Genomic DNA, 18,103 nt, shown 5'->3' with positions numbered 1-18,103 from the left:
GTGTCGCTTCTCCCTAGAAGAATAATATACCGTTTTGGTAGAGATTCAAAGAACAAACGTTATGGTCCTCATGACTCATGCTCTAATCAAATTTGGCATGCAATTATACTGCGAAACCAATCAATGGTTTTATACTTTGACTAACAGATTCATCAAATATTGGAGAGGTTGAATGTGACAGATTCATTCGAGGGAAAGAGGAAAGTGAGAGATTAATTAATTTTTGTGTTTTGCTGATTTGAAACTCTCCAAAATTTGATTCATCAATGATAGTTCCTAAGAGTATCTTATGGAAAGGGACATTATTATTGTAGATATATCTTCATGAAAAATGCATTTTAGAGTTGAAAGTGTGATACTTGTAAATATTACTATATCAAACACTCTACTCGATCTTTAGGGTATCCGTTTTTAAATCAATTCTATATATTATGTACTTCCTATATAAGAAATAAATAGAAAGAAGAGGGTTGAATAAGATACTATATTTAATTTATTTCCTGTGTATGATTAAATTTATACACTATACTTTTGATCTACATTTATATCATCAACTTATTTTTTTCCGTTATTGACAGGAAAAAAAAAAGGAATTTACGTTAAAGCAACAACAAAACTCAAAACGATGACATTTATTTGAATGAGTATAATGTATTATTTAATTAAACTTCATTGTTACTCCATGAAAAATATCCCCTAAACCCCTACGCATCCAGTTTGTGATTGACACGACAATATCAAAATTCTCTTTTCGTAATAGCCAACAACAAAGGTAGATAAAAGGAAAATACAGAATAAAGCCACACACATGTAGCCCAATAGATCTCACATCGCACAGACATTAGACACAACAGCCCAAGTAGTGTTAGAGAAAGAGAAAAGAACCCAAGAAGCAAAAAAGAAAAAAAAAAAAAAAAAAAAAAAAAAAGCTTTTATCGCAAAGGGGTTAAAAAGGCATCCACACACAACATAAGTACTCAGAAGAAAGAAACACACCCACCTCTAGCCAATATACCTTTTCTCCTCTTTCCACGACCTGTAGACCCATTAACATAGAAGAAGGAAAAAAAAAAAAAAATATATATATATATATATATATATATATATATATATAAAGCCACTGGCAAGTTATTACAACCTTTTTCCACCCAAAAAAAAAAAGAAAAAGAAAAAAAATATCACTCTTCGCTTCATTCCACATTTCGCAAGCACGCACACACAACCCAACCAAACTTTGAAAAAACAAAAAGCTAAAGCATTATAATAATAAAATAATATTATTAAACCCCCCCATAGAAAAGCTGAAAGCCCACCCTTTAGCGTTGAGTGTGTGCTCTCTTTATTTTGGAGAGTGTTACTGTTACAGCAAACAAAGCAGAAGAGAAGTGCAACACTCTCTCTCTCTCTCTTTTCATCGGAGAAGAAGAAGAAGAAGATGATAACCCTGACGGACTTTTACCACGTTATGACGGCGGTTGTGCCGTTATACGTGGCGATGGTATTGGCGTACGGCTCCGTGAAGTGGTGGAAGATCTTCACGCCGGACCAATGCTCGGGAATCAACCGCTTCGTGGCTCTCTTCGCCGTTCCGCTTCTGTCGTTCCACTTCATCTCCACCAACAACATCTACGCCATGAACTTCCGGTTCATCGCCGCCGACACTCTCCAGAAGCTCATGGTCCTCGCCGCGCTCTTCCTCTGGGCGCGTCTCTCCACGCGCGGGTCGCTCGAGTGGACGATCACCCTGTTCTCCCTCTCCACGCTCCCCAACACGCTGGTGATGGGGATCCCTCTCCTCAAGGGGATGTACGGAGGCGACAGTGGGTCCCTCATGGTCCAGATCGTGGTGCTCCAGTGTATCATATGGTACACCCTCATGCTCTTCCTCTTCGAGTTTCGCGGCGCCAGGATGCTCATCTCCGAGCAGTTCCCCGACACCGCCGCTTCCATCGTGTCCATACACGTGGACTCCGACGTGGTCTCTTTGGACGGTCGTCATCCTCTGGAAGCCGGAGCCGAGCTCGGAGACGATGGGAGGCTCAGGGTCGTCGTTCGCCGCTCTAACGCCTCGCGCTCTGACGTGGCCGCGTTCACCCCACGCGCCTCGAACCTCACCAACGCTGAGATCTATTCCCTCCAGTCCTCGCGGAACCCTACCCCGAGGGGATCGAGCTTCAACCACTCCGATTTCTACTCCATGATGGCGGCGGCGAATCGGCCGTCGAACTTCTCCGGCGCCGGAGCTCCAGACGTGTTCGGAGCTCCGACCTCCCGCGGACCGACTCCTCGGCCGTCGAACTACGAGGAGGACTCGTCGCGGCCGAGGTACCCGGCGCCGAATCCCGGAATGTTCTCGCCTTCCAAAGCCGCGAACCCTCCTCCGGCGGCGAAGCCCAAGCCCAACGCGGCGGCCAAGCCGACCGGCGGCGAAGATCCCGCCGGCGGGAGAGACTTGCACATGTTCGTGTGGAGCTCCAGCGCTTCGCCGGTGTCCGACGTGTTCGGAGGGCACGAGTACGGGAACAACAACAATCACAGCAAGGATGTCAGACTGGCTGTTTCTCCCGGGAAAGGTTCGGTCGTTTTTTTCACTAACATAGTCACTTGGATTTTTTTTTTTTTTTTTTGTCGTTTTATGCGTGTCGTTTATTTGACTTTGCTGTTGATTCTGCAGTGGATGGAAGGAGAGAAGGGAACAACAACACGAACGCCAACAACAACATCAGTCAAGAAGACTACGCGGTGGAGAGAGAGGATTTCAGCTTCGGGAACAGAGACAACCACGGCGTTGACCAGAGCGAGAAGGCGATGAACGGCGTCGCCGGTGCCGGAGCCGGCGACGGGAAAGCGAAGGTGTTACCGCCGACGAGCGTGATGACGAGGCTCATCCTCATAATGGTTTGGAGAAAACTGATACGGAACCCAAACACTTACTCGAGTCTCATTGGACTCATTTGGTCCCTCGTCTGTTTCAAGTACTGAACAAAATCTTTCATTTCATTTCATTCCATCACTGTGTGTTTATTTATTTATTTACTGATTTTTTTTTATTCTTCGCAGGTGGAATTTCAACATGCCAGCCATTATAGTGCAGTCCATTTCCATACTGTCCGACGCTGGTCTTGGCATGGCTATGTTCAGTCTGGGTCAGTTAAATTATAAAAATTACTAGTACTACCACCAATATTAGTACATTTATTATTATTACCCGTTGTGCAAACAAAATGTCATTCGCCTTTCATTATTATAAAAGAATTTTGAATAAAGCAAAAAAGGCAAAGGGAAAGGAGAAATGAAAATAATATTAAAAAAAAGGTTTGATTTTGTCATGTTAATGGGTAGGTGGTTGTGATGATGATGACCATGGCGGTGCAAGTGTTTGATTAATTTAAAATAATGAAAATGATTTATTTGATTGGTGGAGGACAGGTCTTTTTATGGCGTTGCAACCCAAGATCATAGCATGTGGGAATTCGGTAGCAGCTTTTACCATGGCTGTTAGATTCCTTGCAGGCCCAGCTGTTATGGCAGCTGCTTCCATTGCTGTTGGTCTCAAAGGGACTCTTTTACACATCGCCATTGTTCAGGTCTCTCTCTCTCTCTCTCTCTCTTTTTCTCTGTACAAAGTACTAACAAGGCTACAAAAGAAAAATGTAATAATCCAAGTGAAATGAAAACTCCTGTAACAAACATTTGTGTATTGAGTCAAAGACAAGTCAAACCAACACTATCGCGTGTATTAATAATTACAAAAAAAATTAGAAAAATAGTCAATTTAGACTTTCATATTGTTAAATAATCAACGTTATTACTTTCATATTGTTAAATAATCAACGTAATAACGTGACCTAATATGTAGAGGTCACTATTTATTTAAGATTTATGTATATAATTATATGAAAATGACTATTTATTTAAGATTTATCAAACCTTTAAATTAATTATTTTTCTAATGTATCCTAATAATTAATATATATATTTTGGTTTTGTTGCCATGAAATATTAACAGGCAGCTCTTCCACAAGGGATCGTCCCATTTGTGTTTGCCAAGGAGTATAACTTGCACCCTCAAATTCTCAGCACTGGGTAAAGCAATTAGAGCCTATTTATTATCATTACTATTTTTTTGTTTTATTCTTCTCTCTCTAACAAAGTAATTTATTTGATTTGTGCAGTGTTATATTTGGGATGTTAATTGCTTTGCCAATTACGCTAGTGTACTACATTTTGTTGGGGATATGAAGCTCTGAAAACAATTTCCATGTCATGGGAAATATGCTCGTTTGGGCTTTTTTTTTTGCAAGCTGCCAGCTTAAAAAAGGGCATATCAGAAAGGAAGGGAAAAAAAAAATATATCTGATTTGAAAAATCAGAAAGCAAAGATTCAAGGAAATAGGGAGTGAAAAGGATGGAGGAGCGAATATTTTCTTTTTGAGTTTTTATATTTTCTAGCGAAATTTGTATAATCAGCATGTTTGTAGTGAATTAATTTATTAGAAAAAAAGAATGTTTCCCTAGTTAATCTTCTTTCTTATTGTCTTCTAATTTGTTTTCCGACAATTTAAGCTAAAAAAATGTCATAAACTAATGAAGGAAAAGTCTTCGCCTAATACCTAATTTCTTATGCAACATATTATTAAACATAACACAATGAACTCAACTCTAATAGATCTTCCAAAAAAAAAAGAAATGGACTCAACTCTAACACTCTTACAATCATTTGTTTTAAACTTCTTTGCACCTCAACGTGAAGATTTAGTCAACTGTGCTTAAACACCCGAGTATTTTTTTAGCGGTTAAATGGTGCAACTAGAAAAATTGATTTGTTCATTTTTATTTTTAATTAGTTGCATATGAAAAAAAAAAAAAACTAATCCACGAAAGTCATTAAGTTCAATTTTTATGAAATTAATTAGTTAAAATGTTAGGTGACTAATGTCTAATGCTGTGGTAGTTACACTTTCAGTAATCAATTCATTCAAATTTATTTATAATATATCAAGTTTAATAAAATTAATTTAGTTCATTTATAAAGAAAATATGATTGAAAAAAATAATTTTAGAATTCAAGGTGGACTTACATTACTGAAACAAATTAACGGGTCACAGCTTACAATGATTATTTAAGTTTTTTTACTTGGTTATTGTTGATTTTCCATTAACATTGCAACAAACTTATCGTGCTTTTTGGATAGATGTCCGTTATTATCAATAAATACAATACGTACGATATTCGAGTGAATATGGAAAATGTTAATGACAAAAATGGATCAACGCTTAGAAACTACATGATTCGGTCAAGGTCCAGACTCTAAGAAGGTGCAGACGAATTTCTCTCAATGCGCTCTCTGACGCCCCACATTATATGTAGAGTTAGAGAGATAAAAAAATACTATAGTAAGAGAATGTGATGTGAGACAGATGCAGAGTTTCTCCAAGTATAGTGAACTTACCTCAAACTTGTGAAGAATTAGGTATTTATAGGAGCTTGGAACTTGATCGTTTTGGCTGGACATTCAAGGCAAATGGGCTAAGGGATTAAATTGGATCCTTTGCCATTTTGAGTCCACAGAAGTAACGTTAGTCGGGGAGTGCTCTCTAAGAAGGCGAGGTCCTCGTCAAGGAGAAGTGTCGAGGAGGTTGGTAGCATTTTTGGAGGCCACGGCGTGGCTTTGCTCACGTGCGGTTCTATACCGACATATGTTCATATTCATTCGTCTATATATTATGGTCTATCACTTTCTCTCATTATTTGTCCCGCCCTTGCCAATGTCTACATGCCATTCTCCTTGGCCCGAGACCTACCCTGTCATAGTTAAAAAAAAAAACCCTCGTTTTCATGGTGAGTTATATCCTTTGTTCATGTGAATTGATGTTGTAAATTCCATACTCTCCAAGCTGCCATCATTTTCGCCTTTCGCCTTTAGTGCACCCTCAAATTCGGTTCCTCACATAGAAACTAAGCTCGCACATAAAAATGAAAATAAAAGCTATTTAAATAACAAACACAATATTAAGAAAAATTAAGGCTGAATTAAATAGTTCTCCTTCTCTAATGTCTAATGGCGATGAAACTATTTTCTTTGAATTATTTTCATAACTTATTTATTTTAATCAATGTGAGTCACTTGTTGCTACGGAGCTACATGGACGCGATCTGCTCGGCCGCATCTTACAAGCCGGGGACCTCATATCGAGCAGAATATTTGACTGAAACTGTGGGTCCCACATATAATTTCATTCCTTATGTCGTTTTGCTATGCCTATATTTTTTGTTCACAGCAGTATATACAATAATTAATGATCACAAGTCACAACAATACAAGCATTGAAACAATATTTGAAATGAGACCCGTAACGTTCTTTAAAATACATAACAAACAAAAAAACCAAGATTTTTGGAGTGTAATAGCGTAGTGCAACAAAGGTCTTTCATTATAAATTCATATGGCGTTTTATTTTTTAATGTATGCATTCATTTATTTATTTAGAAATAGCGTTTGATATTGATATGGACTTGTTTGGATTATTATAAGACAATAGTCACGATCCAAAGTTTCTTCTCTTTTTTCTCATATCCTGTCTATCTCGTTATTCCTTTTGGTTGCACAATTTCACTTTTCGTTGACACCTTTCATTTTCACTCTCTGGTCTGTCTGTTTGGTGCTTTGTTTACATGCCATCACCATAGTACTACATATAAATTTGCTTGTTTTTATAATATATATATATATATATATATATATATATATATATATATATATATATATATATATATACACCTTTGATATTAGAGCATTTCCAATGCATTACACCAAAACTCTATAAATAGAGTAGAAACTCTACAATAGTAAAAATCACTCTAAAACTCTATATTTGATATAACTTTTTCACCAAATGAACTGTGTTGCACTATATTTAGTGCAACACTGTTCATTTAGTATAAATTTTACACAAAATATTTAAGCATTATTTTAATCTAATTAATTCATAATCTTTAATTAAAAGTACATATTTTAATTAATTCAAGTTAATCAATATGTTTTTAACTGTTTAGAGATTTGTTTATAATCCAAATTAATTTTTTCAATACCGTTGAAATTAAGCCAATAATTAAAAAAATGTTGTATTATTTATGTAATGAAATTAATTAATTAATAATTTCATATTTAAGTTTTTTTAATGGTTTTTTATTTATTCCCTTAAAAAATCTTGTGTATTATCTATGTAATGAAATTTATTAATTTTTATTTATATTAATTACATTTTTATTTTTAAATTCTAATTGTTGATTTATACAATATGTTACACATAATTAATAAATAAAATACAATTATATTTTTATATTTGTAATTAGACATTACAAATAACTTATAAAATTAAGGCACTTAATCTAAAAGCCTCTTATATTAAAAAAGCCTAGTAAAAAAACATATTATTAGAATATTCTCTTTAGTGTAAGGTATAGTGTAATATCATTAGAGCAAAAAAAATATTTAGTATAAAAATTATATAAAATTTAGTGAAAATTGCATCAAATTTGATATATGCATTGAGATGCTCTAAGTGCATTGTTTATATGACATGAAGTGTTGTTATTGTTCTGAAAAGCTATATCCTTAAATCTAGAGCCATTGTAAGATTTGTAGTAGTACTTTTGTCATGTAGATTTACCCCTTTTTTAGTTTTATATTTATATTTTTTTTATCAAGCATGTAGAAAATACAATTTTTATTATATTTATGCCTAAATTTTAAAATATCTTCATTAACTAAGCCTATTTTTTTATTTTATTTTAAGGTTTCATCTGTTTAACAATTTTATTCAAAGCCCTAATTTTTTTTTTCTAAAGGCCATAATATAGTGAAAATTGTATTTTTTTTTTTTTACTAATCGTATGAATAAGCTGTACTGAATTTTTACCGCAAAAATAATATTTTAAATTATAATTTATAATTTTTCTTGATATTTACAAATAACTTTTCAAAATTTTGGTTGTTTGATTGGGTTTAATTTAACTTCTTTTTTTATTGTTTACAGTTTGATTATTAAAAAAATAATTATTTAGATTTTTTAAAAAATATTATCCTCATAATGATTTAAAACACTCTCATTTTAAAAATGTTATACTTTTAAAATATAATCCATGTAACTTCCTTAATATATATTGAGTTGCGGTGCTAGTACTAGATACATGTAAAAGACTTGTCACAAATCTAATGATAAATTTTGTAATGTAGACTTAATAAATAGAGAAAATATCAATAGTGGGCTTGTTATTTTAAAATATCTTAAAGTAGAGTTTTGGCTTATTTTTGGACCAAAATATACTTCAAGGCCTTTAAACCAAGGTTTGAAATGTTGTTTTCGACACTGTTTCGAGCCTCTCGATTTACGAAAAATCGATGCGCTGATGAAAAATCGAACGGAAAAATTTTCAATAAGGGTAACTGATATGCTATTTTCAAATGTCGTTTTTCATGGAAAACCGAATGGTAATAATGTTGCAGAATATATTAAAAATATACACATAGATATTTTTCAAATTTTGTACTTAAAAATATATGATATGCAACTTATAATATTTGTTTATGTACATGTACTAAAATATCTTTAAAAATAAATTATACACATATTATATAAAACCTCTGTATTTTTTTCCCTTACAAATATTACCATCAAATACTTTTTTTTTTTGTAATTTTATGTTTTTTGTATGTTGTGAAAATAATCATCCCCTAAGTCTGGGGAGAGATGAGGTTTTCATACTTATCGAACATCAGGAAAATTTTCCAAAACCTGCAAAGATGAAAAAACACATAATGAAAAGAGATCGCTCTAAGTATTGTGCTTTCAACCATGAAAATACTGCCGATTGCTTTAACTTGAAAGACGTAATTGAGGCTTTAATCAGAAGGGGAAAGTTGTTGAAGTACCGAGCAGATGATTTTGATAGGCGTGAAGAAAACGACAAGCTCGAAAAATCTTACAACGAAGATAACGTTTGTCTGGTAGGCGTGAAGATAACGACAAGATGCTGAAATTTTTTACTTTTGGATGCGACATTTGTCGCAACCAATAAAATTTCCGCATTTTAGATGACTTTGGATGCGATCCTGTCGCATCAAAAGGTTAAATATCCCACTTAAGCTAACTTAATTTTTGTGATGCTTGGTGACCCCTTTGGATTTGATTTGTTGCATCCAAAAGCTTATTATATGCGACTTGTCGCATCCATAAGTAACTCGAAATTAAAAGCCCAATTTATCCTAGTTTAATATAATTCATAATTTAGGTATTTATTGATGACAATATAATTTAGTAGTGATAATTAAGAAGTGGGTGGACTCTTTATATGCACATCCACATCCTCAACTATTATCGGGAGACAGAATTCACGATGGCTTTCAACAAATCTAAATCAATAGTGAATTCCAAAATTCCTATGTCTAAGATAACGTTCGATCGTTCAATCTCGTAATCTCAATATAGAATGATTAGTTTACGATTTTTTTTTTTTTAATAAAAATAACTCAAGACTTTTTAATAGATGACGGCTATAAAAAAATCTAAGAGTAAAAATATTTACATCTTTTAACAAGATAGCATGTAATCTAAACAATAATTCAATACTAAAATTGATGAAAGCACGTTGTATGAGAACTTCCTACGAACAAAATATAGACCTCATTAAAATTCGATTCATTTATTGGCTCTATTAAAAAACCATCAAAGGTTAGTGAATGAACCAAAGTGCTCGAAAACCACCAACCATGGAAAAAAAAAAAAGATTCGAGTGTTTACACTACCAAAAGACTACCAAAAAATTTAAGAACCCAAAAGATGACTAAGTCATCTTCGGAAACCACCATAGTATTGTGGACAAAACATCAACGGTTACACAACTTATTGCATAAGATAAACTAAGCTAGCCAAACCCCTAATATAAAGGGCAATACACACAATTTCAAGAAACAAATACTATTTCTAATCTTAAGGCTATTCCTCCCTATAAAATCTACCAAAAGAAACAACGATAAACACCAAAAATTCGCGGTGGAATAGGCCACGGAGCTTGGTGTGGTGAAGGGAGAGGAGGATCGCAACGTTCCATCAAGAGGATCGAATATGAAGGCGTCGAAGGTATGACCGGATCTGAAGTAATGATATTAGACTTGAGATCCACTTCCAGAGCAAATATTTGTTGGGAGATGGAGGAGGGGATTTTCGATGAGATGGAAGAGGTGGACCCGAGAGAGTGATCAGTTTGTGATTGTTTGAGTGAATTATTATTTTTTTAAGTGAGTCATCTTTCAACTATTATGTTGTCAATTACATGACAATTATATATGAAATAAGTTGGAGATGATTCTTATTAGATTTTTTTTTCATTTTAACTATTCTATATCTATTAAGTATTATCTTGTGCATAATGGGTCATTTTAGATTTTGAATTTAATGTAACATTTAACTCATGCAATATTTATTTTGTAGTATTTAATTTCACTATTTTGTAATTTCAATTTAATGTAATGTTATACTATTCAATTAAAAGCCCGAGAAGTTGGTCTAGTGGTAATGGCGATTCATGAGACTTTGTACGAATAAATATTAATGAATTAATATAATTGGTTACGTAGCCATCTTAAACACTAGCAATTTGGTTTTAGCCAACCTTTCGTTATTAATTGAATTAATTTACGTGACATCTTATCAATTGAATTAGTTTTACACGTTTGCCCTTATTTATTACGCCCGCTAATTGAATTAGGCAGTTTTATTTTAAATTTTGAATCTAACCGATTTGGATAGATTGTTAACGTGTATTTGGAAATTTTCAACGTTGACTTTAACTAATCAATTTTTATTTTCGTGACAATTCATTATGGATAAAATCTGTAAATATATTCTTCATTTATTGATATTATTTGTTTTCATAATTTTAGAACGTCCAAAATATTTCCAGAATTTTTTTTAGTTTATTTACACGAATATACTGTAAATATGTTTTGTATTTAGAATGAAACAATTGATATTAACTGTAAATCAACGTCGTATTTACAATACTGGATGGAATTGACCAAAAATAAAAAATGGTCATTTCCTATTAGCATATATACAGACCCATTAACCCATATATAGATCTAATTTTTCTAAAAAAAAACATCTAATTGCCCGCGCGTTGATCCTTTCCGACGGCCATCGACCTAATCGCCGCCTCCGAGAGGCGGAGGCTATGGAGGATCGAAAGAGCTTCCTCGCGCTCGGAATCTCCGGAGAGAACGATCGAGGCGAGAAATTCAGCGACGCCGGAGGATTGGAGCGAGTATCCATTAACTCACTGTAATTTGAATGACAAATCAAATTAAAACCGTTCAAATTAAGAAAATTTTACTTTTAGAATTCATGCAAACAACAACAGGTTATTTTTCACAACATAAACATGCAGAGCTTTATTTCCTCTATAAATCTATACATAAATATCACATGCAAACAACTACAATCACTTGTCTATTAGTTTTATTACCCGATTAACACAAGTTAATTAACCTACTTCTTTAATATTTTTGGAAAAAAATTCAAGGTCACAAGTTAACAGTAACTTTTGAAAATCAAACTATTCAAATACAAAATCACGAAATCTGGACCAAAAAATGGTTGAATCGCGATTTTTGAAAAATAAATTAACAAAAAACCCGAACGTCACTCATTAACAGTTTTTCTTTGAAAATCAGTCCAATAATAACCACCTTTTCAGAAAATCCCGAGAAAACAGGTTAGAATCGTCATTTAAAAAAAAAAATAAAAAAAAACCTCGGGAAAATACCTTGATTTGGTCTCTGAAAATTTTCGATACCTTCTTCTCTCGATAACTGCAGAAAATTAGCGCGCCTAGGTTCTTCTTTTCTTGAATAGTCGTCGGAGATGGCGATTGTTCTTCTTCTTCGTCGCGGGTTTGAGTCAGAGAAAATTTTTGGGTTTTTTTTTTCCTTTTTGAACCTAACGTGTTTAGCTCATTAAATCCTTTTAATTTCCTTATCTCGAATAGCGGGAGTAGTTACTGACCAAATCTATGTTATTATGGCGGGATTTGTTCTGAGGCCCGTTTGGTCTTTTTAACTCGTGTAAATTGGGTTGAGTGGTTATTTACTAAAAATTAACAAAAGGGTTGCTATATTTAAATTCCCTATAGCAAAAATGGCTATACACCTATATAACCCTTAATATTATTCAATTAAGGAATTAATGATTTCATTTGAGGACTTCGTATTTAGAATTTTTGTATTAAAATTTTTTTAGTGGGAATGGACTACTTTTAGATATACCCAAGGTTTAAAATATCGCCGATATCTCGCGATATATCGGCGATATCTCGTTTTTTTGGAGGTCTCGGTAAAAAAATCGTGCATAACCGTTATCGTTTTATATTTTATCGCCAAAATATCGCGATATCTCCTCGATTTTTCAAATTATCGCGATAAATTGGAGAGTATAAATAATGGAAATATCGCCCAAAATTTTGAAAAAATCGTCACTTTTTTATCGGCCAAAATCGTTACCCGAAGACCAGATGTTATGTGATATCGGCGATTCTTAGCGACCAAGCCCTATATCCGTCTAAAATCGTCCAGCGAAGAAGGAATGTTATAGCTTATCACCGATATCTCCGTAGATATCACTGGTAAGTGTATAACTGTCGGAAAGTATGAAGAATTTTTTTTTAAGTTTTGTTTTTCGTTTTTAGATAGATTTAACTCAAGTTTTGTTGAAATTTTTTGCATATTTGAAATTAGTATATGAATATCTTTCAGATCCCCAACTTTTTTTTAAGTTCCGGCGAGTTTTTCATTTTTCCGGCGACCCGCCACCCAAATTGACGGCGGCCGGAGACTTTTCCGGCGATTTCAAAATTTCCAGAATCTTCAATTAAAAGAGGTTAGTGTAAAAATTATGTTAGTGTAGAATTTAGGACATTTCGACGTGTGAATTGGAATCTATGATTGTGGACGGGAATATGTGAATTTACGATATAAATTGTGAATATGTGAATTTTTATGTGACTTTAGAATATGTGAACAATATGTGAAATTGAAATTGTGAATATGGACGGGAGAATATGTGAATTTAGATTTTAGAATATGTGAATATGTGAATATGTGACATTGAAATTGTGAATATGGACGGGAGAATATGTGATTGTGATTGTGATATTGTGGTTGTGAATTTTTTATGTATAGAAATGACCGACGAAGGGGCAAGAAAGTATTGTACGCCCATCCAGGGGAGTTCGAACGGGTTCACATGCCACTTTTGTGGTTGGCAAATGAAAGGTGGTGGGATTACTCGAATGAAATACCACTTGAGTGGTAACGACCCCAATAAAAATGCGAGAATATGTACTAAAGTTCCTCCCGAGGTTAAAAAAGAGATGCAAGAACTGCTTCTACAAACCTCCATGAAGAAGCAGAAGAAGAAGAGTTCTGATATTAACGTCGGTCGAAGGTTGACACAAAATCTTGAAGATTCAGAAGAAGACGCCGAAGCGGAAAGAGAACTGTTCAGACAATTAAAAAAGAACCGTCAAGAAGAAGCCTCAGAAAGATTCGCCAGTGGATTTGAGGGTCCTGGGGGAGGCTCAGGGGCAGTGCCCCCCTCGGCCCCTTCTTTGTATCGATCAGAGAGTGCGAAGCAACAACGGATTCCAGAGATGGTGAATCCACGCAAGAAAAAATTTGTAGGTCGCCTAATTAGCAAGTTTTTCATCCACGCAAATATCGCGTTCAACAAAGTAACATCGCATCATTTCAAGAATATGATAGCTGGAGTCGCTGAAGCGGGTAAGACTACCATTCTTATAAATGCTTAATTATAAAATTAGTTATGTTGTAGCGAGCTTGAAAATAATCTTTTTTATTATCGTCGTACAGGTCCCGGTGTGCCTATACCCTCACCGTATGAGATATCCTCCGTGTACTTGCCGATGGAGGTTGAAGACTTCAAGAAGTACGTGGATGCACAACGACCCACGTGGGAACAATATGGCTGTACCATTATGTCCGACGGTTGGACTGGAACCACGAAGTTGAGTATTCTCAACGTAATGGTATACTCCGCTGGACGTACGGTATTCTTGAAGTCTATCGATGCGTCGAACAAGATCAAAGATTCTGCGTACATATTTGACGTGCTGAAAGACGTCATCGAAGATATCGGGGTGCACAACGTCGTGCAAGTTGTTACTGATAATGGCTCGGCTTATGTCAAAGCTGGGAAAGAGTTGATGAAGAAGTACCCAGTGTATTGGACGCCGTGCGTTGCACATTGCATCGACCTCATGTTCGAGGACATCGGGAAACGTCCTATTGTAGCGGGACCAGTTGCGAAAGCCCGTAACATTACAAAGTTCATTTACAACCACTTGAACGTGTTAGCGACGATGAGAGAATTCTGCCCGACTGAGCTTATTCGCCCTGGGAAGACACGATTCGCGACGAACTACTTGGCATGTAGGAGCATACGCAGCAACAAAGTCCAGCTGCGAAACATGTTCATATCAGAATCTTGGGAAGTATCGAAGCTCAAGAATTCTGCCACCGGTAGAGCTGTGGAGGAAACAGTCATGGATTCCTCATTTTGGACTTCCCTTGACATGGTTTGCTCCATCTACGAGCCGATGTACGCAGCTCTACGTGTCGTGGACACTGAAGTGGTTCCCACTCTCGGAATGATGTACAACGTGTTTGAGTCGATGGTTTCACGTCTGTCCGACCTTCAAGGCAAACAATGGGTGGTAGACATTGTGACTGAGCGGTGGAAGAAGCAGCTACATCATCCGTTACATGAAGCAGCTCATTGGCTAAATCCAAGGCTTCAATACAACCCCAATATTGAGATGCGTAGCGAATATATGCAAATGGTAACTAGAGTCTACGATAAGTTGCATCCACATGAAGACTACACCGATATTGGGAAAGAGGTCAGCAACTGCTTGTTTTTAATATCGACATTGATTACATGCATAATAATTTTAGGACGTACAAAATTGAAGTTCATGTACTGTTTTCGGTGTAGATGATTTATTTCCGTGATGCAAATGGTGGATTAGGAGAGCGAGCTGCCATAGCCGCAAGAGCAAACATGCCACCAGGTACGTTATTTTTTTTAGCTTTCATAATATGTATGAAGTTATTAATTACACGGTATATGATTTAATTTCATTTGCAGCCGAATGGTGGAACGTTTTTGGGCATGAATGTCCGACATTGCGAAAGTTGGGAATGCGCCTCTTGTCCCAAACAACATCATCATCCGCATGCGAACGGAATTGGAGTACGTTCGCATTGATCCACACGAAACAACGGAATAGGTTGGCTTACAAGCGCTTGGAGCAGCTTGTCTTTTGTAGCTACAACCAAAAGCTGCAACTAAGAGACATTGAAGCTGCGAATGACGGGGTTGATAGGCAAGATCCTTATGACATCCTCGAACGATCGATGGCGACGGTCGGTGACGAAAACCTAGATGAGAAAATCCTCGATTGGATTCGACCAATCCACCTCGATGACGATACTGGTAATCCTAATCCCGAAGTAGCTACCGAGGCTCGAAATTTAGGTGTTGACGTCGACCGAGTTATGCGGGACGATGTTGGCCACGATGGCGGTAGTACTGGTGGTGGTAGTACTGGTGGTGGTAGTACTGCTGGTGGTAGTACTTATGGTGGTAGTACTCACGGGGGTAGTACTTATGGTGGTAGTTCACATGGCGGAGGTGTCGAATATGCTGGTGGTGGATATGGATTCGGTAGTGATTACGGGGGAAGTGATTACGGGGGTGGATATGGTCGGGGTGGTGTTGACCCAAGGGGCCAAGGAGATGGACATGACTTTGGTACTCAAGGTGATGTCGGCGGTTTTGGCTGACGAGGTGAAGATACTGGTCCAACTGACAGGTCAGATCAGCTATCCACATTTGATTATTTTTTTGGCACTCAGCCGGCTTATCCAGCTCCCATGTCTCGTGCGTCAACTACTGATATTGATCAAATTTCTTCTCAATTTGACTCAATGTCGGTCTCGGGATCTGAGGCTCAAGCTCAACCTCAATTCTCAACAACCAGAATGGAAAAAAAATATGCACAGTTTCCTGTCCTCAACTTATTCATCGGTCTGGATCAGTACAACTATGAAATGCACATCAAAACCTACCTTGACTATTATTCATCATACATGTCGTGGCCCGAATACTGTCAAGGTCAGATGGTGCAACCCCACACATTTCAACCTCCTCGACACTCAACCTACAACTGATTCGGACTTTCAAAAGTTGTAGTCTTCTATTCTTCTTTCGTTTTAAGCATGGTGGAACGGTTTCTTATGTTCTATAATGTCTACTCTGTGTTTAGTTTTTTATGTTCTATAATGTCTACTTTGTGTTTAGTTTTTTATGTCCTATAATGTCTACTTTGTGTTTAGTTTTTGTCATGAACTTTGTAGTATTTGATTTTGTATTTTCGTAATTTGAATTCCAAGACATACATATATTTAGTTGTTTAAAAATATTTATTTGTTATAGGATTTATGTCGATATATCCGTCGGTATCCGATATATCAACGATATATCACCGATATAATCGGTAGTCGGTATTTAAATTGTTATAGAATATCCGTCGATATATCCGTCGATACTCGATATATCCGTAAAATCAGAACCTCGGTATGGATATCGGTAACGATATTTTGAACCTTGGATATACCTATATAGAATTGTAGCATTTTGAAATAGCCCAACTAGTAATGAATTGTATTTTTTTTCTTTTATGGTGAAGTGACAAAATTTGGTAAACATTTCAGGAGTGCTAGCATTATAGTTCTCCAACGTGCAAATTCAAATGTAAAAACACCAAAAAAAAAAGAAAAAAAAAAAAAAGAGAAGAGTATGAAACATACGAAAGCAGGTATAACTAGTATAAATACTTAAAGGGCCATAAATCGTAATAGACATATTGAGTAAATAACAAATTATAAGATCTTACATAATGGTCACTGTGAATTTAAAGTAAATGTGTAATATCAAATTTATTTTTGCTAAATAAGAATAAACATTAATTAAAATAAGAAAAAATCAACCATGCTAAAGACGCCATAAAATAAGCAAGAATTTGGTTGACCACTGACATAGAAAAATGTAACAAAATTATATTCAAAATCGCCAAAGATTAAAGACAGTTTGTTTATTTTATTGTTAACATGTTTAATGCAGTTCATTATTTGTTTATAAAATAGTCTTTCTTGTTTGTTTGTTTATAACCTTCAATTAGACTGCATTATCTCTCAAAAAAAAAAAAAAAAAATTAGACTGCATTATGTTTATAACGAAACAAACATGATATAAAATAATGACATTGTTTATGGAAACTATAATACATTTCGAGTTATTGTTACTAATGTTTATTAAATTATAAACAAATCTTTATATATATATATGTGTGTGTGTGTGTGTGTGTGTGTGTGTGTGTGTGTGTGTGTGTGTGTTTGTTTGTTAGGAGATGGAAAAAAGACACAACTAAAAAGAAAAAAAGAATGTATTATATCCGTTCATAAAAGAAGAAAAAAGAACTATACTTGCATAGATGGTGGAAAATCAATTTTTGATTTCAAATATAAACTTATTAAGAAAAAATAGTTATAATTAAGAGAACCTATTAAACGTAAGAAGATGCGTTATTTAGCTAAAAAAACGGAATGATAATAATAATTCAGCAAAAATTAACCTATTAATTCGCTTACATTTTTTTTTTAATAATTCAATTTTACATCATACATCATATATCATACGGAAATGCTTTGTAATCCGGGTCACGAATTCACACGACTCCCACCAAAAGCATTAAACACCAAAAAGTGATTAAAAAAAGTGTCACGTCTCAAAAAATGTGTGGATCGTTCACATTCGTGACCCGTGCTAAATAGCATTGCTCTATATCATATCATCAATTACCATATTACACATTTAAGCACAATATATAATCTTCAAACATCAATATTGCGTTTACTAGGGATTGAACATTCGCACTCTCGGAGATGCCTCGTCACAAATAGGA

At 35.2% G+C, this 18,103-nt stretch overlaps 2 protein-coding genes across 2 annotated transcripts; both read left to right on the top strand.

The window, feature by feature from the left end:
• Positions 1-1,115: 1,115 nt before the first annotated feature.
• PIN1 (Auxin efflux carrier family protein) lies at positions 1,116-4,522 on the top strand. Its single transcript, XM_089629376.1, has 6 exons — positions 1,116-2,573; positions 2,675-2,975; positions 3,061-3,146; positions 3,430-3,587; positions 4,010-4,086; positions 4,176-4,522. The coding sequence occupies exons 1-6, from the start codon at positions 1,436-1,438 to the stop codon at positions 4,240-4,242; spliced, it is 1,827 nt and encodes a 608-aa protein (XP_089485502.1). The 5' UTR covers positions 1,116-1,435; the 3' UTR covers positions 4,243-4,522.
• Positions 4,523-13,240: 8,718 nt separating this feature from the next.
• Positions 13,241-15,923, top strand: LOC149384394 (uncharacterized). The gene is made up of 4 exons (XM_089628034.1): positions 13,241-13,838; positions 13,929-14,977; positions 15,073-15,148; positions 15,226-15,923. The coding sequence occupies exons 1-4, from the start codon at positions 13,241-13,243 to the stop codon at positions 15,921-15,923; spliced, it is 2,421 nt and encodes an 806-aa protein (XP_089484160.1).
• Positions 15,924-18,103: the final 2,180 nt, after the last annotated feature.

Source organism: Urtica dioica, chromosome 10 (assembly GCF_054948205.1).
Source record: "Urtica dioica subsp. dioica isolate 48M chromosome 10, U.dioica_male_clone48M_v1_H2, whole genome shotgun sequence".
Lineage (NCBI taxonomy): Eukaryota > Viridiplantae > Streptophyta > Magnoliopsida > Rosales > Urticaceae > Urtica > Urtica dioica.
This window is presented reverse-complemented; position numbering and strand designations above follow the sequence as displayed.